Source organism: Lynx canadensis, chromosome E3 (assembly GCF_007474595.2).
Source record: "Lynx canadensis isolate LIC74 chromosome E3, mLynCan4.pri.v2, whole genome shotgun sequence".
Lineage (NCBI taxonomy): Eukaryota > Metazoa > Chordata > Mammalia > Carnivora > Felidae > Lynx > Lynx canadensis.
The window spans coordinates 32458126-32480777 of record NC_044318.1 but is presented as its reverse complement, the minus strand read 5'-3'; the positions used below and the strand labels follow the sequence as shown (position 1 = coordinate 32480777).

The 22652-nt window shown below is 51.6% G+C and overlaps 1 protein-coding gene across 14 annotated transcripts in view; it reads left to right on the top strand.

Moving 5' to 3' along the window:
• Positions 1-22652, top strand: part of CUX1 (cut like homeobox 1) — a 377703-nt gene that overhangs the window by 264891 nt on the left and 90160 nt on the right. For all 14 annotated transcript variants that reach the window (XM_032591662.1, XM_030300237.1, XM_030300236.1 and 11 more), the window contains 2 exons: positions 4531-4579; positions 18860-18964. In XM_032591662.1, coding sequence (XP_032447553.1) covers positions 4531-4579; positions 18860-18964 — 154 coding nt within the window. The remainder of the gene's footprint in view (positions 1-4530; positions 4580-18859; positions 18965-22652) is intronic.

Sequence of the window (22652 nt, the reverse complement as noted above, 5' to 3'; positions counted from 1 at the left end):
GCAGGGAGAATTAATCTTTAGATACTTCTTCTGGTGTCCAAGAATTTTACAGTCTAGTGTTGAGACTACTGGCTCTTGACTTGGGTCCAAGAAGACATACTGATCTGAAGGTTGCCCCGGACGCTTTTCCAACTGCCCTGTAGATACGCTTTGTTTTAACAGCTCCCAATGTGGTTGTGATTCTTTGCTGTTGAAATCTGTGCCAACTTTGCCCTGATGCCATCCCTTAGCGCTTGGGGAGGCTAAGTACGAAAGTAAATACGGAATTTCTAGTGTGGGTATAGTTTGTCTTCCGTCACTCACCGCATCCCTTCAAGTTCCTCATAAAAGTTGTGTGCTAGCCCAGAGAGGACCCTGAAATGATCTGTGGGGAATGGATTGGACGAACTGCACATTCTAGGCTGAGCGCAAATTATCTGCTTTGTGAAGTCAGAGCAGAGCATAACGCAGTACAGGTTAGTAGATCAGTGAAAGCTGTTTTGTCAGCTCGTAAAAAGGTGAGAGAACCAAATTTTTATAATAAATAGTTTTGCTGGGCAGACAGTATGTGCGGCTATTACGGACTTTGGAGAAAATAAATGATTTTAGGCTAATGTCAGGTTCCAGACCCTGACGTGGTCGGTGAGCCTTCAGAATGAAAAGGACAAGAAACCTCTGGAATATCATTGACACTCGTGCCGTGAAAGCACATGCCATTTTGCTCATTACTGTGCTTTTCAGATAACATTTCTACTTGTGGTATGAACCCCTGGGCGTTTTCCTAATACTTCCTGCTGAGGGCAGTGTGTCCGGTAGGATTAATTTTGTTGGGGGCTGGGGGCAGCCATTGGGAGGGGAGTAGACTTGTAGGCTCAGCAGCAGATGTGTCCTCAGACGAGACCAGCACACGCATCCGAGAGCCGGCCATCTTGGTCCTTGTCTACAAATGCCGATGGCTACCCTTTCTGTCTTCAGAAGCCCTGACCACACATCAGTAGCCAACTAGTTGTGTCTTCTTTGACCTCTTAAGAGGTATGCCCCTTGGAAAAGCCAATCAGGAGCCTACAGACTTGTAAAATAAGAATCCGAACCTTTCCTCACCCCCGGCATCCCTGGTTCCTTCCATTGTCTCCTCCTGTGGTTTCGGGTCCATTCTGTGAATGGGAACCTGTAGCAGCCAGGCCCCACTGTCATCAGGATACCTGGTATCGAATAGCCACCACCCCCCTCCCTACTTGTTACCAGCAGAACTCAGTGTTGTGATTATCATTTGAAAGCTTTGGAAATCTGAGAGCTGCTCACAGAATGAAAGGTAAGTGAGGTAGTTGTTATCAGGTTCAATATTTTGGTCCATTTAGCGGTTGCTTAGTAACCGAGGTGAAACTGACCAGAAGATGGAAAAAGTTGAAATTCATTTCCAGGGATTGCCGCAGCCTGCCAAGAAGGCACCTTCCTGTTTCAATGTGACTAATCTTTCTAGAAGTGACTTGAAATCTTTTGGAGATGATGCACTATTTCCTGGATGTTAGGTATACTAACGAATATCCAAAACTATTCGCTTTCTGAGAAGAAATCCAGAGAGTCTGCGTTTGTGAGGAGGTTGTCAAGTTCCACCCACGTCCCCTAAACCAGACAGGATCTGGGTGCCACTTCCCAGCCCCCACGAGTGCCAGCCTCACCCATCCCTGCCTGTAGGTAAAGCCAGGCCCCTGGGAACCCCTCTGTTCTCTAGCTCCAGTGTGTATCCGACCCTGAACCGGCCCCTTGGCCACTGGCAGCAGCCAGGTTTCTCACCTGAGGAATGGCTGAAAACAGGCGACGGTGGCCCAGTGACCCCCCCCCCCCCAGGCAGCCACACGTCTACCCCGTGTCTCCAGACCCCCAGGACTGGGGAACTGCACCCAGGGGGACCACCGCTCCTCTTCATACGGCTTCCCTCTGAGAATTAAAGTGGAAGCCCTGGCCGGAGACTTCTCCCGGTGGAAGGGAGTTACCAGTGAGGGCTCTGAGGGCCTGGAGTCATCCCCTCCCTACACACACGGCAAAAATGCGTTGAACCCCCACCATGCACCTTTCTGCTCCAATTCACCTTGAGAGACACACAGCAAAGCCCGCCCTCTCTCCTCCCTCCACCTTCCCTGCCAGATAAAGAGTAGCTGGTCCTCCAGGGGTAAACAGCCCCAGAGGAAAACACCCCTCTGGAAGACCAACCCCCAACCCAACAGTGTATCTGCCGTGTGAAGCAAAAGCAAGGAGTGATCGAAAACCTCATGAACTGGCAACGCCGAGTGTGAAGAACAGAATAAGCAAACTAAGGAGCAAATGAGAAATGTTCCAGGGTGGGTGCAGCCACACTTGGGTCAGACCAAAGAACCGACCGGAAGGCAGCAGGAAAGGCTAGAGAGACGGCAGGTGCAAAGCAAAGGTTGCGGGACGTGGAGACACGGAAGGAGATGTGGGTGCGTGGGAGACCCAGCAGGAGAATTTGGGGAAAACCCTCAGCGGCACGGGCTCAGGACCTGGGCTTCCTCCACCCAGGCCATTCCCCAACCTGATCTGTCCAAGGGAGAAGTGAGGCGTGGTCGCCAGCATAGCTGGTCTGGGTACCCAGTGGCCATGCGTGTCCGTTCTTCTCCCATGCCTGTGCAGCACCCACAAAGTATGCAGGAGCCGTGTCCACGTGTGCCCGTCCTATAGTCCCCGGCCAGGGCCAGATGCTGGCAGCTGTCGGGAAATGGTTGCAGAAGGAGCGAGGGAATGAATGAGCCATGCCCATAGCCGGGGAGATCTGCCGTGCATACCTGAATTTCCTAAGTACATGATGAATAACCGTCTGATTTAAGTTCCAACCTGTGTTTAAAAGTTGGGATTTGCCTGGGGCGCCTGGGTGGCTCAGTCACTTAAACGTCCAACTTGGGCTCAGGTCATGATTTGTGAGTTCAAGCTCCTCGTCGGGCTCTGTGCTGACAGCTCAGAGCCTGGAGCCTGCTTCCGATTCTGTGTCTCCCTCTCTCTCTCTGCCCCTCCCCCTGCTCATGCTCTCTCTGATGCGCTCTCTCTCTCTCTCTCTCTCTCTCTCAAAAATAAACATTAAAAAAAGTGTTTTTAAAAAAGTTGGGATTTGCCTTGGGAAAAGTTCGCTATTTCATCTTGAACCCAGTGAACTTTGCACATCATCGGCAGGTGGTCAGGATGGCACCTGTCAGTACTGACTGTCAGGCAGTTATGTTTAAGACCCTCAACACTTACATTGGTTTCTTTACCCTCTGTAGTCAGCAGACTCTCTTTTCTATGGCCCTGCCATTTTTCCTTGAGGTCTCGGCGGTTTCCAGTTGAGATGATGCGCTGAGATGTTTCGTAATTTAAGCCACCCCGGCCCGCCCCCTCGTACCCAGCACTTGGCTGCAGGGGCCCCGAGACACTGTCTTCTTCACAGAGCCACCCTAAAAATAGCTTTCTGTCTCTAAGCCATTTTATGAGTTGCTTAGGACTTTTTTTTTTTTTTCCAGACCGATCTGAAAGCAGGATACTATTTCAAACAGGTTTATAAAGAGCGTTGAACCCGATCACAAGGCATCGGTTACCCCATTCAGGCGGCTAGGCGCTGATACAGTTGCCTCAAATCAGTGTTCCTTCCACTGCAGTCTGGAAAAGCCTCCGGGCCAGAGGGAGCCCAGATGCAGCAAACAGCAAAAACCAGGGCCTGAGTACAGTTTGGCTAACTCCTCGTATTAGGGGTGGGTGGTTAGGGCCAGACGGGCAGGCTTCAGGGACAGAAGAACCCTCTCGGAGCTGGGCCCGTTACGGGTGCCCTGAGCTGCCCCAGGGAGTAGCCAGGCCCGAGGCCAAGCCCTGTGAAGCTCCAGGGATGAGAGTGAAGGAGACCCCGCTCCCAGTGCGTGGGGACCTCACCTCTAACCTGTAAACTCAAAGCCCTGCCACTCCCCTGAGATGGAGCAGCTAGGAGGGGTTGGGAAGTGCTGGGGGTGGGGGCAGAAGCAGATGAGGGTCCCAGGAGCAGAGGGCAAGCCAGGGAGACAGCACAGGCTCACTGCGGGCCCACGAGTGGCGTTTGCCGTCGGAACGCGGGGCCCTGGGCTGGTGGGTGGGCCAGGGCAGGTGGTGGGCACAGCCTCATGGCAGGACCTGGTGTAGAGCACGGAGCAGGAGACTGGGGCCGGTAGGCGACAGAGGGTTCCGGCCCACATGGAGCGTGGAGTCGGGGGTCCCCCGCCGGAGCGGGCCCTGAACCCCAACGAGGGTTCCCTTTTCTCCTGGAAGGACACATCTTAACCTATCTTTTCCTGGCTCTGTCTCCCTGACGAGATTGGGAGCCCCACCCCCACCCACGAACAGGGCGGCCTTCCCCACAACTCAAGCACACCTCCTCCCGATGGGCAGGTCCACACAACCCCTCGCTTCCCCAGCGCCAGGGACTCTGGCCTGTGTGACGGCGGATCATTGTGCCCAGCTGGGAGCCGTGGTCACCCTGAGCCCGCCCGTTGCCAACTAACAGCGGTCTCTCTCTCTCTCTCTCTCTCACCTTTCCAGGGCCGACGAAATTGAAATGATCATGACGGACCTTGAAAGAGCAAACCAGGTAGGATGCTTCACGGCCTCGGACTTAAAGTCACCACAGCATAGCCATTTCTGTCATCTTGTAAGACATTTCTCTCTGAGTTAGCAGGCCAGTTACTCTTGTATTTTTTTACATAACAACTGTCCATGTCGACGCTTCTTCTGATGCCCTGAGAAGTGCTTTCCTGGGCAAAGTGTTTGGTGTGGTCCCAGCGCCCCAGACTCCGTGCTGAGAATCCACTTCAGGGTGGCCGCTGCTGGTCCTTTTTCTTAACCAATCCCTCAAACATCCGTCTCGGCTCCCGTGGCGGCCGTCATGCCCCAGACTTTGTCGCAGTGACTCGCACCGTAAAGAGGTCTCTACCTCTGCCTTTGGATGCACAGCCCCCTCCCGCCTGGTATTTAAGTCGTCACAGATGCTTTGGGGAAAGTACCCAGCACCGTGTCGGGAAAGGAACACCACACGGTACGGGGGGGGGGGGGGGGGGCTCTAAACCCTCAGCTGCCTGGAAAGACTTGGGCCACCCTGCAGAACCCCTGACTTCCCCCCGGGGACTCCACAGAGCAGTAAAACATTCCACATTCACAAATGATGCTGCTGCTTTGGAGAGAAGGGCTCTCCTGTTTATTTCCTTTATGAGCGAGGAGACGCGCCCAGAGCTGGGATGGATCTCAGCCCCAGGAGGCCACAGGCTGCGGCCTCTCCCCTCTCAGTTCACAGCGGGGTAGCCACACCGAGAGCACAGGAGAGCTTAGTGGTTTGCCTCGGGTGGCCTGGGCAGGTGCAGCCCCCCATAGGATGAAAACCCTCCCCAGATCTGCGGTCCCCGCATTCCACCTCGTGAGAGTTCCACAGGCCGGCGGCCTCCTGGCGGCTGGCACTGCTGGCCCGCAGCTTGGCACGTGCTCAGGAAAGCGTGTCCTTGTCCATCCTGTCCAGTAAAAACACCCCGGAATCTGACTGGAATACGGAAGTCCGTTCATGCATGGGAGCAATCCGGGGATTTGTGGGTGCCCTTTATTCTGGAAGGAAACTGTGCGGGTTCGGCGTTGCGCACTCAGACTCACCGCTGAGGATCCTGGGCCTGGGCCATAGAAGGCACGCAATAGAGAGGCACGGAATGAGTCACCCGAGCTAGAATCTTCGTGCGTTAGTTCTCCTGATCCTAGTAGTAACTTCTTCTGTGCCTGGCTCTGTTCTGAGCACTTCACATGAACGGAGTCGCTGAACCCTCACGGCAGCCCGCCGGGGTCAGTGCTGTTACGACTCCCATCTTACAGACAAGGAAACTGAGGTCACGGCTGCTCAGGCACAGAGCCAGGGGTAGGGCCCGTGCTCCTCACCGCCACACCCAGAGCCAGGGACGAGGGACCAGGCGTTCACTTGGCCTTTCCTGCAGACCGTCCCAGCTCCCAACGCACCCGCCCCCACAACTCCTTGCTGTGAGGCGCTGTTTCTGCTTCACCTCACGAAGGCGCTTGAGCATTTGTTTACCTTTATTTGCTGAACGAATTTGCTTTGGCCCCTTTGCTTTTACACAGCACGGCTCAACTTTGCAGCAACCTTAACTCGGGAGTAGTTGCTAGAGAGAGTTGACCTTCTCCGCGAGACAGTTGCCATTTGCACATCTCAGATTTGTTCCTGGGCCCATCTTGGGCGTGCCTGTCGTTTCGATGGCACTTTAGGGTAGGCTCCAGTTTGTTAAACAGAGAGCCTCGTCCTGGGGGTATCGAGCCTGGCTGTCTCGTACCGTCTCCGAGGCAGCCCCCAGGAACTGAAGAAGTTTGGCGGGGTCGGTGCACTTGAAAGTGCCGAGGGCCACCTGGAGGGATCTCAGTCCTGGGAGACACGAGGCAGGACTGTGGAGAAACGGGGCAACTCCAGAGTGACACTTGGTTCAGGTCTGGGAGTCTGGTATTTGCTGGCCATGTAGCCTCGGGCAAGTCTCTTAACTGCTTATATCTCTTTAAAAAAAGAAAAGGAAAAAAGCGAGATGAGCTCTGCAAACTAAGATGCGAGATGAAAAGCTTGTGGAGACTGGTCACACAACAACGTGAAAGTTCTTAACACTGCTGAAGCATACGCTTAAAAATTGGTTAAGATGGTGTATTTTATTTGTATTTTACCACCATTAAAATTTTTAATGTTTAAACCTTTTTTAATAACGTGAGAAAGAAGGGGAGGGAACGAGAACTGGTGGTTCTCTGCACGAGTGTTTTGAAGGTTAGAGGTTAAAACGCCCAAATAAGAAGTAGGTCCATAGATCGACGTTAGCTTCCACAGTTGCCAAAGTAGCACTGATTTGACGGGAGAATTACAAAGTCCCGCGCTAGGGAAATACCAGCGTGGTGGGCACGGGAGAAGTATAGGGGAGTTCCGAGCGACAACTAAGGGTGAGCTGTAGCCTGATGATGTGGCTGCCAAGAGGCTGCATTAATAGAGATAGAGTTTCTAGAATGAAGGAGGTAGAGTCTCTGCATCGGTCTCCAGCAGTCCGGCCATGCCCAGGGAATTCCCATATATCCTGGAAACCACACTGTGAGGAAAAGTGTGCCTGGAACGCATGGCCACGGCCAAGCTCGGAGGCTTGGAGGCCAAGCTCGGAGGCTCCCTCGGAGGGAACCTACTCCAACGTGGAGAAGCCCTCTCTCAGTCCTGGCTCTCCAGAGGTGCCCGGAGCTGCCTGCCACCAGAGCTGTGAAGGCAGATGCGGGCCAGCCCTCACTGAGGGTGTGAGGTGCGGGAGCAGACACAGAGGAACAGAAGGAGGGATCGCGCTCGACGACTTGACGGGTTGACAAGGAGAAAAATTCCCCAGGTGGCCACGAGGAAGACGGTGTTACAGGTGGCACCGAAGGGCGCGGCAAGCTCTGTGGGTTCCAGGCCATTCCATAAGGCTAGGACGAGGGGGTGCCGGGTGGGAGAGTGGGCCCCCAGGAGGGGGTCTAGATCCAGGTTCGGGGGAGGGGCTCTGTCGGAGAACGGCGGAGAATCACCGGGAGCGAGGGGTCGGACTTACGTTCTAGAAGGATCACCCTGGCGAAACATCAGAGAACGGATGGGAGCAGAGAGAACGGAAGCCAGGAGAGCCGTGAGCAGCTGTCGTGATACATCCGGGCCGCGATGACTCGGGCCTGAGCTGAGGTGGTCCCAGCGGAGAGGAGGCGGCGGGGCTGGAGGAGGGGCCGCCGGAGCCACGCGCCCGTGCAGGCGCAGCCAGACATCTGGTTCGGCCGCCTTTCCCATCAAGGGAGATCCCCAGGAGGAGCAATTTCCTAGTTCATTGGCATATAACATTATTTTTGCACCAGGTTTATAGTCAAAATGTTCTACCGAGACCTGACGCTGTTTTATCGCTGAAGCGCTCGTGTTTCTATCGTGGAAAAGCCGAAGAGCTGTCGGCGGCCGGCGGCCCCAGGTCCCGCTTACACCTGTTTGTTAAACTCCAAGGCACTTGCATCAGTGCTCCGCCTTAATAGGGGGCAGTGAGGGTCCAGAACTTTCGAGACCTCGTGGTGAACAAGAAGCCACAACTCTGTGCTTCGCGACCGTGTCAAACCGTCTGGGGCCTCCGCCATTCTGTCACTTGGCCAGCTGCGCCTTCACCTGGGAGCCCTTGCAAGTGGCTCTGGTGCGAGCGGCCAGCCGCACAGAGTCCCGGGGGGGGGGGGGGGGGGGCGGCGAGGACGTCCTTTCGGTGAGTGGCCCTCTTCCAGCTAACCCGCCTGGTCCTTCTGGAGGAGACTGCCCCGCCGTGAGGGCCGCCCCTCAAAGTCTAGTTGGGAAGCCCGGTTCATCTTCACCAAGGCAAAGAGTCAAGGGTGGAGAAGATTGCAGAGAGCCACAAGAAAGGCATGGCACTTTCTTCCACCAGGGTTTCTGTGTTCAGCGGGGAACACCTGGGCTGGAGTCCCAGATCCCCCCCCCCCCCACCGTTTCCCAGCCGTGCGGCCTTGAACGAACCCCCAGGCTCCCAGTGTGTTTCCCCATCTATAGAATGAGGGTAGTAATTCACACACCTGAGAGAACACTGCTGGAAAAACGCATTCGCTGAGGACATTTTAAAGACCTTTCTGGCTTTTTACTCAGTCCTACCGACTTTCTACCCAAGGATTCATGAATCGGGCGGCACCCCTAGCAGGCAGAAAGGAGCTCTGAGGAGCTGTGCCAAATGGAAGGCTTTTCTAGGCAGAAAAGGGAAGGACAAGGAAAGAGTGGATTGCTTCAGGCAAGGTCACCTTCCTGCAGGGGCCGGGAGGGGCCTGTCCGTGGGCAGATGACCTCACTAGTGCTGACCAGGAAATTCCAGATTGACGGGTTAAAGGTCACATTCCCAGGAGAGGCTGACACTGCAGCTAGGTTAAGATCTTCAGTCTTGGTTTGCTGACTTGGGGCTTGGCACAAGGGACTCCATTTGGGGCCTGTTGTCTCTTTTTTAACAGTTCCTCCCTTTTTTTTTTTTTTTTTTTTTAATGTTTGCTTGTTTTGAAAGAGTGCGGGGGGAGGGGCAGAGAGAGAGAGAATCCCAAGCAGACTGCACTGTCAGCGGTGAGACGGATGCAGGGCTCAAACTCACGAACCGGGAGATCATGACCTGAGCGGAAATGGGGAGTCAGATGCTTAACCAGCTGAGCCATGCAGGTGCTCCAGCAAAACTCCCCCCTTTCGATCAGACCCTCATCCTGAGAGACGCGATCGAAATTTAAGGCGTCAGTGCCATTTTGAGCCACCACTCTGTCGTTCTCGCAGCTTTGATCTGTGCGACATTCCCAGGTCATGGTGGTTTTTGCAGAATTCCTATGGTGGTCACAGGGTCACGACCTCAGGCTCACAGTTTCTTAGTGGGTCATTCTCTTCGTTCCTTTCCTGACATTCATTCCAGTCTTTGCGAGATCATTTGCTTGGCGGTTCATGGTTTCAGACATGCGTTTAAAACTTTTGAGGGAAGACAGCGCACCAGGGAAGTTACTGTGATTATTAGAAGCAGGAGAATTCCCAGTGTCTGGAATGCACTTTGGAGCTGTGGTCCCCAAGACCCAAACTACTCAAAATCAGGGAAGTCAAAGAGAGATCCTGTTGAAAGAGTTGCTTGTCTAAGCCTGGCGGCTTGCTCCACTGTGGTTTTATGTAAGTGAGTTTCTGCTTTCCCTGAAGTGTTCCTCCAGGTGCATAAGCGATGTTGACCCCAGCACAGACCCCTCGTTCAGCCAGAACGTGATCAAGGCCTATTCTCTTATCAGAACAACCTTGGCCAGAGAGCCTAAGGATCTTTGCTGAGCAGTTGTTGCTTAAGCAGCAGAGTGCCCGGTACTTTCATGAGTAAGGAGAGGTTCCTGGTCACAGCATCATTTGAATTTACTGCTAACCAGGGTAGTAGGCCCCAGCCGAAGGAAGCAGATCCTGACTCACAGAGACCTCCCAACGGGTCCTTCCCAACTCTAAATTCAGGGGCTGACCAATGAGGTGTCTCGGTCTGTAGACAGTTAGGGGCACGTTCGATAACCCTAAGAGGCTCTGCCCAGTTATGTGCCAGCCAGCCAGGCCTTCGCGGGCCCAGGGAGAATGGTAACCACCCCCAGACAGAGATCAGTCCTGTCGGGGCACAAAACATTCCCACTAAGGTGACGCCATTAATGGCCAGGTAGGAGTTTTTTTTTATAACAAACCCAGCAGCCTGAAAGGCAAAGGTTTACCCCCCGCCCCCAACCCAGTAATGGCCTAGGAGATAGGGATGATGGTGCTTTCTCCCCAGACGAATGCCAGATCCAGGAATGAAAAGGAAGAAAAAAGAGTTTCACATTCAGTTAAAGTCTGAGGTCTCCACTCAGCATCTTGGGCAGAAGCAGTCTACACAGATGTCCACTGCTTCTCTCCCCAGTCATTTGATGCAGAGGATCTCCAGTGATCCTACAAGACCAGCTGCCAGGGGGCGCCTTCTTTAGCTGTGAGATGTGTAGGGAAGCTTCAGGTCCCTAGACCCTGGCTGCCATCCAGACAGGAGGACCTGGCCTAGTCGCTTCCAGATCTCCCTCAGGGGCAGTCTTTGTTCCTAATGATTCCAAATCAGAAGGGTAGGAGAAAATTAGAAACGTTAGTTTCAAGAGTCAGGGTCAGATACTTGAGGAAACCAGAAGTATTCAGGATCCAGTCCAATTTTCGGGTCTATCACAAAACCTCAAAGACAATTAACAGGATTAGAATCTGATACCTACAAAGGTGCAAGCATCATTTTTCTCTCTGCGATTACCCCTATTCTTTTTGCGCTACAGATAATCCCAGCAAAAGTAATTTTACGTTCAGTTCGGCCTGATTAAGTGCAGCGAGAATAGTGACCGACCACGTAAGCTTCTCCATGGTTTCAAAGCTAGAACCATGTAAGCAAAGTACCAGGTTGACTTTTTTTTTTTTTTTTTTTTTAAGGGGCTTTATTTATTGGGCCCATACAGTCAGCCTCAGTTCCTTGAAGCTGTCTGGTCATATCTGAGTCTAGGCCTGTCTCTCTCAAATATGACAAGTGAGTCAAAGCCTTGGTAATACAGCCAATATTTCCAGTTGTGTCCTGTTACAAGGATAACACGTTCTCATTGAACTTATGCAAATAACTAATTATATTGCCATGAAAAGAAAACTTTAAAGTTTCTGAGTTCCAGAGGGATCAGCTCAGGAGAAAAAGTAAATGTTTCATCTTTGTTTACAAAGGTCTACTTTACCAAATTGCTGTGCGAGAAAAGTTTCCTTCTATCTGGAAAAACGAAACATCAGTGTTTCAAACAGGAAGTCATAAAAATTACAGTCATCCTCCTCAGCTGGTCCATTTCCTTATTATTAATCCTCATTCTGCTTGAATTCGGTTTTTCTTTTTTTGCCTCATTAGTTCTGAAGATTCTTACCCAGTTCAGTTTTATGACCTTGAACTTATCTGAAATCTGGACTTGTCAAAGTTCTTTGCATGAAGCCCCGTGAAGACGAGACACTTTTGTAGGAAAACGTTTGCAAAAGCATCTGAGTAAGACAGTAACTTTCTGTAAATGACAGAGACTTAAAAGTGTCCATTGTTAAAGATCGGCTGAGAGTTCACTTGATAAGGAATTGTAGTTATTTCCGTGATGTATGACATTTTAAGATAATAACTGGAATCATGACATAATACCAGAACAAACAGATTTCTAGGAATGTCCTGCAATTTCTGCAACTCTTACATACCTATACAAATAAAGAAGGTTTAGTATTATATTTTGACAACACTTCCTTTGTGATTTAACATACCAAATAAGCCAAGGTAGTTTAACATCTCCCTTTTTGTAAGGTGAGAGAACAAATCTGTTGAGATGTCCAAGGGCCTCTCTGAAAAATCTCAAAGTTAATTGAAAGTTAAAAAGTGTTCATTTAGGGGCCCCAGGGTGGTTCAGTCGGTTAAGCATCTGACTTTGGCTCAGGTCACGATCTTGTGGCTTGTGAGTTGGCGTCCTGCATCGGGCTCTGTGCTGACAGCCCAGAGCCTGGATGGAGCCTGCTTTGGATTCTGTGTTTCCCTGTCTCTCTGCTCCTCCCCCCTTGCACTCAGTTTCTCTCTCAAAAATAAATAAACATTAAAAAACATTTTTTTTAAAGGGTTCATTTAGCATTTGATTCTTAGAAGTTTATTTAAAAAATCAAAAGATTTTAAAACACTTGGTCAAGTAGGATCATAGGTCACGGTGACACAATATTTACTCATCTATTTAACCACAGTGACGACTGAAGACCTTGAAGGCAAATGCAGGAAGTTAAATAGTTGTTTAAAAATAAAAATAAATAAATACATACATGCATAAATACATAAATAAACACATAAATAAATAAAACCTTAGCTCTTTTAATAGAGAAGACTCAGCTTTCTTAAGGAATCAAAGACCTAATAATAAAGACCCAGGAAATTATTTTTGACAAGACACAAAATCTTTGTTTTCCGGGCAGATAACTTAAAAGGTAAGGAAGAGCCTTTTACAATATCTTATCAAGAGCAACCAGGGGCGCCTGGGTGGCTCAGTGGGTAAAGCGTCCAACTGCAGCTCAGGTCATGATCTCACAGTTCGTGTTCAAGCCCCGCATCGGGGTCTGGACTGACAGCTCAGAGCCTGGAGCCTGCTTCCGATTCTGTGTCTCCCTCTCTCTCTCTCCGCCCCTCCCCTGCTCATGCTGTCTCTCAAAAGTAAATAAAAACGTTAAAAACAATAAGAATTAAAAAAAGAGCAACCAATAGTTCAAGAAAACTTTGTTCTTTTTTTATTTTTTTAATATTTTTAAGTTTATCTTTTTTGAGAAGATAAAGATAAAGATAAAGAAGATAAAGAGGGAGAGAGAGAATCCCAAGCAAGCTCCACACTGTCAGCACAGAGCCCAACATGAGGCTCAATCTCACAAATCATGAGATCATGACCTGAGCCGAAATCAAGAGTCAGACACTTAAGCGACTTACCGCCACCCATGCACCCCAAACATTGTCCTTTTAAAAGAGAGAAAACCAAATTGTAATTTTGCACCGTATTACTTTTGATGTTAAAAGCCATGTAACTTTATTAAACTTATTCTAATCATAGCTGGCTTGACCAGCCATGACAATCTCTTTCCAAAGACTTATTTTCCACAAATCTACAACATTCTCTTTTACATTCAGATTTTGCCCTACGTTTTCCCTCTTTCCCATTGTGAAATAAACAGCTTCACTTTAAGCCAAAATTTCTTTCTTTTCCCTCAACACAAAAGCCTTTCCTTTCCTCATACCTTCTTTGAGTAAAAACACACCTCTTACTTTCTTTACCTATGGAGATGTTTCCTTTATTATTTCTAGTAGCTTAATTACATATGTTAGAATTTTTAACCCTTAGAAACTTTTCATTTCTAGTGGCAATGAAGAAGTTATTGGGAACTTTTACATCAGCATTCTGTGGCTCAGCAGATTTGTAAATGCAACGTATAATTTCTAGAAGCATACTTTCTCATAAATTTTTCAGTGTAGCACAAAACGTGTTTTACCGGTAGACCCAAATACCTTTGGTTCCTCCGTAAAAGGAAGCCAAGAGTGGATAAACCTGTGTTCCGTGATTAACTAGCCTCTTGCAATGAACCTCTCGGTGAAGCCACTTTGGAATTTGGAAGCATTTCGGAGGCTTCTGCTCAACAATTCAGTTGGTATCCTATTCTGTTTGTTTGATTTGGGGGCCCTGACTTTCAAGTGCACTTCTTAAATGATCTTATCTAACTAGATCCTTCCTCATAATGGCCCTTGTAATTCTAGGTTGTTTTTAATAAGATTCTGCCATTTTTGCAGGTATTTAAAGTTTCTGAAACTATAGTTCCTAGACTTAAAATAAGTGGGTGTGCCAGGAGGTAGTATGCGTATCCTCAGAATTGTTATTACGATTTTAGCTAAGCCTTTGGGTCTTTTGGAGCAAAACTAATATCTACAAGGGATAGGCCGCTGGGTTGGGAGTTGTGTGATGTTTAACAGTGTTACCTCGCCGCGTTGAAGTTTTCTTGAGGTTGACAGGTTCCCTAGTGTCGCTGTCTGTAACCCATTTCTAACTCATCCTAATACAGGAGTCTTAGAGTTAGGTAGGTCTACAGAGGGACTCCAGTCACCAGCACAGGGCCACCTTGGGGCACATGGCAAGAAGTGTCTCCTGTCTGGTGTATAGAGGACCTTTCTGACTTCCCTTCTGCAGAACCACTGAAGCAGGGTCACCTCTGGGGTTCTGGCTGTTCTCCAGAGTCGCGTGTGGGTATTGCCCAGAAGGATGACTTTGGTTGGTGTGCACTTTCCAAAGCAATGGAGTCCATCCCATAGGAAGGCTCACTTGTTGGCCTTGCCAGCCTCCGCCTCTCTTTTATCCCCTCCCTCCAGAGTACAGGGCCTTGTGGGGAGCAGGCCGAGAGGTCATCTCCCAGGAGAGCTTGCCTTCTCCTTGAAATTGTCCAAATGTGGGGTTATTTGCCCTTGAGCATGGTGGCCAGAAAAATGGCCCCAAAAGATGCTGCTTCCCAAACCCCACAACTTGTGAATATATTAGTGTACCTGGCAAAGCGGGGGTTAAGGCTGTTAACAGCTGATCTTGAGGTGGGGAGATGACCCAGGTGTGTGTGAGTGCACCCGGTATAATCACAGGGTCCCCAGAGGCAGAAGAGTCCACGTCAGGGTGATAGGCTGGCTTTGAAGATGGAGGAAGGGGCCACTGCCAAGGAGTCTGGGTGGCCTCCAGAAGCAAGGAGTGGTAGGAAAACAGATTCTCCCCCAGAGCCTCGGCAACCCAGTCCTGCCCACACCTTGATCTTAGCCCAGTGAGCCCCAGTGCAGACTCCGAACAAAGATAATAAATTTGTGTTGCTAAAATCAACTGAATTTGTAGTAATTCGTTCCAGCAGCCTTAGCAAAGTAATTCAAGGAGGGCTGCCTGCTAACAGACCCCTGTTCCGATCCAGGGCCCACCTCTGGGAAGCCGTGGGTCTACCTGGAGGCTCAGTCCATTGCCGGCTCGTGTGGCTGCTCAGTCACTGGAGAGACTTGCTCATCTCTGGTGGCCCCGATCCTGGGTTTTCATGGAGACACATACAGAGGGGGACGAGACACAAAGACCGGGACCAAGATGGAAGAACACTGGATCCGACACCCACCACCACCACCACTGTTGAAAACCAGGGACCCCCAAAGGCTACACCTGAAATAGCTAAACTGGGAAACGGATTGGACTCCAGCTTGTCTCAACCATGGTACTGGGAGGAGAAGACACGCCTCCCTAGAGAACGCCCAACCAGAGCCGCCTTTACGTGGGCCTGGAGCCTGCGTCCCACACCAGGTTGTGTCTGGCCTCGCCAGCCCTTCCCACGAGCCTTCGCTGGCCCCACCAGCCGCAGCCACCCGGGGCTCTGCCCTCGCCCGCTCTCTCTGTCCCACCCCGCCATGCCTCTCCTCCACATTTTATGAATCAAATTTTTCAGACTTGAAGATCTGGAAATAGCTGTCAGGATCGTATATTCACATTCTAATGTGTCCGACTTCAGGGGCGGAGCTTAGGGAAAAGCTTTCTTATGGGGCCCTTCAGGAGCCCTTGAGGAGCTGCGGGGGCGGGGGAGGGGGGCTCCCCTTAGGCCTTCCTTTAGGATGAGGAGATACCCCGGACACACGGTTCGGGCTGCCCTTCCCAAGACGCAGAGCTGTGACTTGGGCCAGCCAGTGTCACACGCGTGGGTATTGTCACTTCTTTCTGGTATCGTGACTGACAGAAGAAATCTTGAAACAAAGTGCTTCAAGCCACCTCCCGCCTTCCAAGGGACTGCTGAAGACCGCCTACAGTGTCTGGTCATCTTTCCTGTTTGATTAGACCCCTGTCCCCACAAGGTGGGCACTGTTAGGCCCTTGGCTCATGTTACCTCTTGGGTCCTCCGTTGGCCTGTGAGAGCCGGTGAGGCGGCTGCTTCTGTGTTTGTATCCAGGTTACCGGCAGATGCGGGCCGTGTCCCCATTCATTCATGTGACCTCCTCCCTCGCTGTCCCCTGTGCTCTCGGTGTTTACTCTCCCCTCCCAGGGAAGTACCGAAAGTAAGCAACAGACAGCAAAGGAAGCGTCTCAGGGGAGCAGCTCAGGCTTGGCGAGGCGCCGTTCTCATCACAGGGCGGCCCCTCGGTCACCCCCGGGGTGATCTGCCAGCCAGAACCGCGGCCTCGCCCCCGCAGCTTTGCCTGAGCCGGGCGGGTTGGAGCGAGGGAGCTCGTCACCGGACACAGGGAGTCAGGGGTCTCGTGGCAGCCGCGGCTCCGTGTCTGGGGTTCCGGGTCAGAAAACACCACCGCCTCCCGCCTGCCATGGCTGATGCCGGTTCTTAGAAACCCTTCATCCGGTTGGATCGCCGTCCTCGGGAAGACGGAGGCCCTGCACACAGGTGATCGCGCGGCACTGACCCAGCCCAGCGCCCCTTCTTTTCTGTCTCAGCGCCGGCGATGGGCCTGAATTTCCAACTGCAGGAGCTAATTCCGCCCGGCTGCTCCCACTCCGGCCTTCAGCTGCTCTTAGGCCTGCTTTTTCTTTTTCTTTTTCTTTTTTTTTTTCAGTCTGCTTTGTGCCTGTTTAGCTGCACAAGCCACCTCAACTGTGTTGTGTTGTGTTGTGTTGTGTTGTTTTTGATGTCCTCGGGGCGTAAATCCTAAACAAATCCTAAAAATTCCAAATTGTCAAGACGCTGCCCTGAAGTAACCAAGTCAAGCCAAGTGAGAAAAGGCCGTGACCAGCCTGGACAGGCCACAGAGTGACTCTGCACACGAACTTGGAAACAGAACGAGGTGCAGAAGCTCTGGAGAAATTCCACAAGCCGAGGAGAAAATCCTCAACAGCCAGATCCCTTGTTCCATGAGCCGCCCAGCTTGGGGGGCAGGGAGCGGGGGGCAGCTAAATGCCCGTATGACAGCATTGCCGTGAACCCGTCGCCCGGGCCTGCCTGAGCTCTGCTGGTTCCAGAACACTCCCAGGCGGGGCAGGGTGGTGGTGCGGCCTCACTGACTGCTCCGGGAACAGCTTCTCCACTCGGCTAAGGAATAGTTTTCCTAGTCAGAGATACTAGAAACGTGTCAAAGAACACCTCATTCCTGGCAGAGTCGTGGAGATTTTATGCCCCAGGGCTCTGCCTACCAGAAAAGGAAGGGAAAACTTTTCAGTAGGAACGACACGATTATCGGAAAAACTCGGAGGGGCGCATCTGGAACTCTTCCTCGCTGAAGAGGAGACTCTCTGCAGAAAGTGAACCAGAAATCACCCCTGCTATCGTCGCCACGCCGGTCACGTTGTCGCCTTTCCCGACAGGCCGTCCCGGATTCTGTTTGGAGCAGAGCGTGGGCGGCGGCTGTGTGAGCTCAGCGGGGCCTGGCCAGGCGCCATGTGAATTAGATGGGGTGAGGCTCCGGGCGCCCCCGGAGAAGCAAGGCAGGCGGCCATCAGCACCAATTTCTGTTGCCGTTAGAAATACCCGAATTTGTCTGCGCGCAGAGATAGATTTCGCAGAACGATCGTGCGTCAGAGAACCGCTCCAGGCCGCCGGACCCGTCCGCCCCTCCCTCCGCCAGCTCCATTGATCGGGCTCATTCCCCGATTCCCTTCAGTTCTTTCAGCAATTAGTTGACACGTGCTGTCGCGCCGCAGAATCGGAAAACACACAGAATAGCCCTGCTCGGCCGGGCTTTCCTCGTTCATCTCTTCTGTCGGCGCGACGTGAGGCCGGTGGAAAGGAGCGGCGCGCGATCTCCCGGCCCGCACGCCCAGGACTGCCTGCCGTTCTCCCCCCGGCTCAGAGTTGCGTCTGCCTCGCGATTGTAGAATCGGGACGAGCCCGTTCACGAGACGCTTGCGGATGAGCTGTGAGCACAGTATACTTCGTCGGACGCTAATCCCCGCGAGGTCCCTGAGAAGGTGACTGTGTCCCCAGTTCTGGCGGGGACGGTGGAGGCGTCGTGGGCAGAGGTAACTTGCCCCGGTTGCGCCGCTCCCCGGCGCCTTCGCGGGCGGCGGGCACTGGCGTGTCCCGGTCTCGTCCGGTGGGAAATCCTGCTTTGCCATCCGGTAGCATTGGTCGCCTCGTCTGGGGATGACCTGCAAAGAGCACAAGGGTCCACCCTTTCCTCCTCGGCCCCCTTCCTGCGGTTGGCTCCTCACCCCGAGTGGGCCCGGCCGCCCTCCCGCCTGCGGCCCCGGGTTGCCCCGGCTGCCTGGGGGTGCCGGCCTCGGCCGGCTTGGTCAGGTGAAGGGTTAAATGTGTTGAAATAAGCCTGGACCTCACAAAAGAAGTGACATTTACACCCTGGACGTTTATGGAAATACTTGCCGAAGGAAAACAACCACAACATTGTGAGTGTTTTTAGGAAGAGAACGGCCAAAGTGTCTTTAATTCACTGTTTACCCGTGAGAATTACTCCCAGGAGTGATCCTGCAATAAAATCTTCTTGGTCTATGAGAATAGAGAGAAATTGAATCAAAAGACTCTATTTCCACTTGTATTTATTCAGTCTGGGAAATTCAGTGGGCCGGAGCATTAGTATCAGCAGGGGATTCCTTGCTCCTAGCGTTAAATTACTGTCATAATCGCTCAATTATTTCTTCCTTGTACTGTTTAAAATAAAAATCCATCACATTCTATGTTTTTTTTCTAGCATTTATTAGGTTGAGTGTTTAGGAAAATCAATTATAGTCAGTCAGGCATGAATTGATGAATGTTCTTGTAATAATTGTCAGTTGTTAAACTGAATGTACTTTCTCTTCTCACTCTTTTCATTTCCTTCAGAGGGCAGAGGTGGCTCAGAGAGAGGCGGAGACCTTGAGGGAACAGCTCTCGTCGGCCAACCACTCTCTCCAGCTGGCCTCGCAGATCCAGAAGGCGCCGGACGTGGTGGGTAGCCCGGCCCCGTGGGGACTCTGTGCGCCTCGCGTCTGCACCTCTGTGCTACAGCTGCTTGCCTTTGCTCACGAATGTTGCATCTGGGGGAAAACAGTTGAACCGGTGCTGTGTTGGTCGGGAATGCTTCGGACAGTCTGGGGACGGGACTCGTTAGGGTCAGAGGAAGGACTATGCCGATGGCGCATCAGTGCTACCTGGTCGCCAGCCCAGCGTAGAGGCCGAGGCGGGAGATCCCCCTCACTCCCAGAGGGAGTGCCTTCCTGGCTAGGCCTGTGGGGAGACGGCTGGCAGGGGGGTGGGGGTGTGAAACAAGAGCCTTGCCAGAATCACATTGGAAAATTGGAGGTTTGGTCTCCACCTCGATGTGTCCTTCCAGAGTGAGAAAACAGTTGGCGATGAGCAGGGCGGCCCAAAGAAGTAATAACACAGTTAACGCGCTCTGAGTCTGCGTAATGGCCACAATCTCTCTGGAAGTGCCAGCATTCCGAAGGAGCGAGGCACTCGTCTCGGTCCCTTCTTTGCTTCTGGATTTTTCTAAGATTAGTAAAAATTGTTCTCAGCCGGAACTTTTCCCAGCTCGAGCAAGGCAGCTTGGACCTATCAGATTACAGGCTCTCGCCTTCTGGCTCTGAGCAGTGACTTAGGGCAGCACGGAATTAAGACCCGGATATCGGAGCCACGCCCCTGGGGTCAGACCCGCATTTTGTTAGCTGTGTGACTTGGGGCAAGGAACTTGCCTTCCCTGAGCCTGGGTTTCATCACTGGTTTTGTAAGGGTTCCAGGACATTCTTACGAGCAAATAGCTTAGAACAAGGCCTGACCTGTAATCTGTGTCATTCGGCTTCAACGGTTCCTCTTACTGCGGCTGGCCTCACCATCTCTGATCCGGGAACCCTGGGTTCAAAGCGCTGACTCGTAACCTGTTTACTCACAGACCTCAGGTAGTCAAACTTGTGCAGCGTCAGTGTCCTCGTGTGCAGAGTAGGAGTGAGTGGCCCTGAGGCCCTTCAGCTCCTGTCACCTGTGGTGGGTGAATTATGCTTATAAGTGTCCTTTTCTTTAACAAAGAGTTACAGGGTGCCTGCCGTGTGCCAGGACCCGCAGTGGACGGTGGGAGAGCAGGGGGTTGGGGGGGGGGGGGGGGGCCAGGCCCTTCCAGAGAGGACACAGTCTAACCAGGAGCCTTGCTGCTGTGATAACTCACACGTCGGTCGGACAGCCATTCTTCTACTTCACCTGTGAGGCGGGTGTTTCATTTCTTTACCTAGATGAGGAAGCAGAAGTTCTGGACTGTGAACCCCTTGCCCCAGAACGCTGGGCCCCGCAGGGGCTAAGCCAGGACTCGACTGGGTCTTTGTAAAATTATTCCCTAGGAGCAAACCTAGTTTTAGTGCTAGGACCCCTTTTTATGAATGGATTTTCGGACACCCAGTTGGCTCAGTTGGTTAAGCATCCGACTTCGGCTCAGGTCATGATCTCACAGTTCATGGGTTCGTGCCCCACGTCCGGCTCTGTGCTGACAGCTCAGAGCCTGGAGCCTGCTTCGGATTCTGTGTCTCCCTCTCTCTGTGCCCCTCCCCTGCTCACACTCCATCTCTCTCTCTCAAAAAAAATGAGCGTTAAAAAAATTAAAAAAAAAAAGAATGGGTTTTCGTATTCTTTCCTTAAGTTAACGTTTAATTTTTAAAATTAATTAATTAAGGGCGCCTGATGACTCAGTCGGTTAAATGTCCGACTTGGCTCAGGACGTGATCTCACGGTTCATGAGTTCAAGCCCCGCATTGGACTCTCAGCTATCAGTGAGCGCACCTCGCATACTCTGTCCCGCTGTCTCTGTCCCTCCCCCACTTGCGCGCGCTCTCCCTCTCTCAGAAATAAACATTTTAAAAAAATCACTTAAAATCATAATATTAATTAATTAATATTAACTAAAACATGATCTAAGCGTTTCCGAAAACAGAAAAATTCTTCACTCAAGGGGCCATCCCAACTTCACGGACCCTGATATTAATTTTACCTGAAGTGTCCCACGGGCTCTGTCACCGTCCCCTGATCCAAGTGTACCTCCCTGGACCCAGCGCCACGCTGAGGCACGGGGAAGCCCTCGAGGAAGGAGCCGGTTTGGCGTCTCTCAGCCTCTGTGGTCACCTTGGGTTCTCTCGAGAAAGCTGTCCATCCTCCGTGTCTACACGGGGCTCCTGAGCTAAAGGTTTTTGATTGAAGGGCTTTCTGGCACCATCCTGGACTGTAGCAACCAAAACATTTCAGGAGGAAATGAATGTTTTTGCAGGTAGAGTCAGTTGTGGGTCCTTGAGGCGCTTAAACACTTCATCATGGGCTAAGTGCAGTGTTTACATGGCTCTGGTTCAGCCTTCCAGGAGCGGGCCTGCCAGGGCTCCCCCCGGGTGTGCGTTCCCAGTAGCTCCAGCCCCAGCCGGTCGGGGAGCAAACATAGGAAACGGGGCCAGCGGGAAAATATCTGTTGGGCTTGGCTGGCAGGACTCGGCAGAGAAACAGTAGAGTCTATAGATCTAGCAAAAGCCAAAACCGATCCGTTGGGTGTCTTAACGGAATCGCCTGTTCTGGAAGGTGAGCCGTCTCTCGGCGAGCTCTAGCTCTGCGTGAGGGGCCTCACTGGGGCTTTATATGGTTGTCTCGTTTATGCCTCAAGACACCGCAGTCATTAGAGGTAGGTTTTATTATCCTCGTTTTACAAGTAAGGGAACGGGCTCAGAGGAGTTAAGTAATGTACCCAAGGTCACAGAGCTAGAAAACGCCCAAGCAGAACTTGATCCTAAGTTGTCCGACTCCAGAACGCGTTCTTTCTCCCCCACGTCAAGCTACTCTTCTTCGTGTGCGTTGAATGAGACGGGACGTATTCAGGTCCTTTGTCAAGTAGTTATAGACCAGTATTAGTCCAGGGCTCTGGGACACCACCTCAGGCCACCCCTTGAACCTAAACAAACCATAACAGTAGAAAACGCATCAGGCAGGCGAACCTACCAGGTGACTCTACCGGATGGAGTCTGCCTACTTTGGCCACTTGGTGTTGGCAGAAATACAGGGGGGTCGGTAGGAAAGAGGAGTAAAACTGAGGTCCCTGTGGCCTCATCTTTCCCCTGTGGGAGTAAATGTAAGTAAGGTATTAGCCTAGGTTCAGGCATCTGTCTCTGAGTCTCGGGTCCTAGGTGCACCTTCGTTTCACAGTTCGATTTTCCCTGATTTTCCCTGTCTTGCATGGGGCTCTGGCATCTCATCCCTATTTGATATGGAAACGGCCGCCGGAGAAAAGAGGTCATTATGTAGCTTATCCAGGACTCAGACGCAGGCAGCTGGGGAGAGAGGGGAGGTGAACGGAGTTCAAAGGGACATAACTCATTGGGGTCCTCCACCAATAGCTTCTGCTTTTATGTTCATTTAAGTTGTTTTTTTGTTGTTGGGTTTTTTTGTTTTTTTGTTTTTTTTTTTAGAGAGAGAGACCGCGTGAGTGGGGGAAGGGCAGAGAGAATCCCATGCGGGCTCCGTGCTGCCAGCTCCAGAGCCCCACATGGGCCTCAGACTCACAAAACTGTGAGACCATGACCTTGAGCTGAAATCAAGCAAGAGTCAGACACTTAACTGACTGAATCACCCAGGCACCCTCTTTTTATAATGTTTATTTTGTTAATGTTTAGTTTAG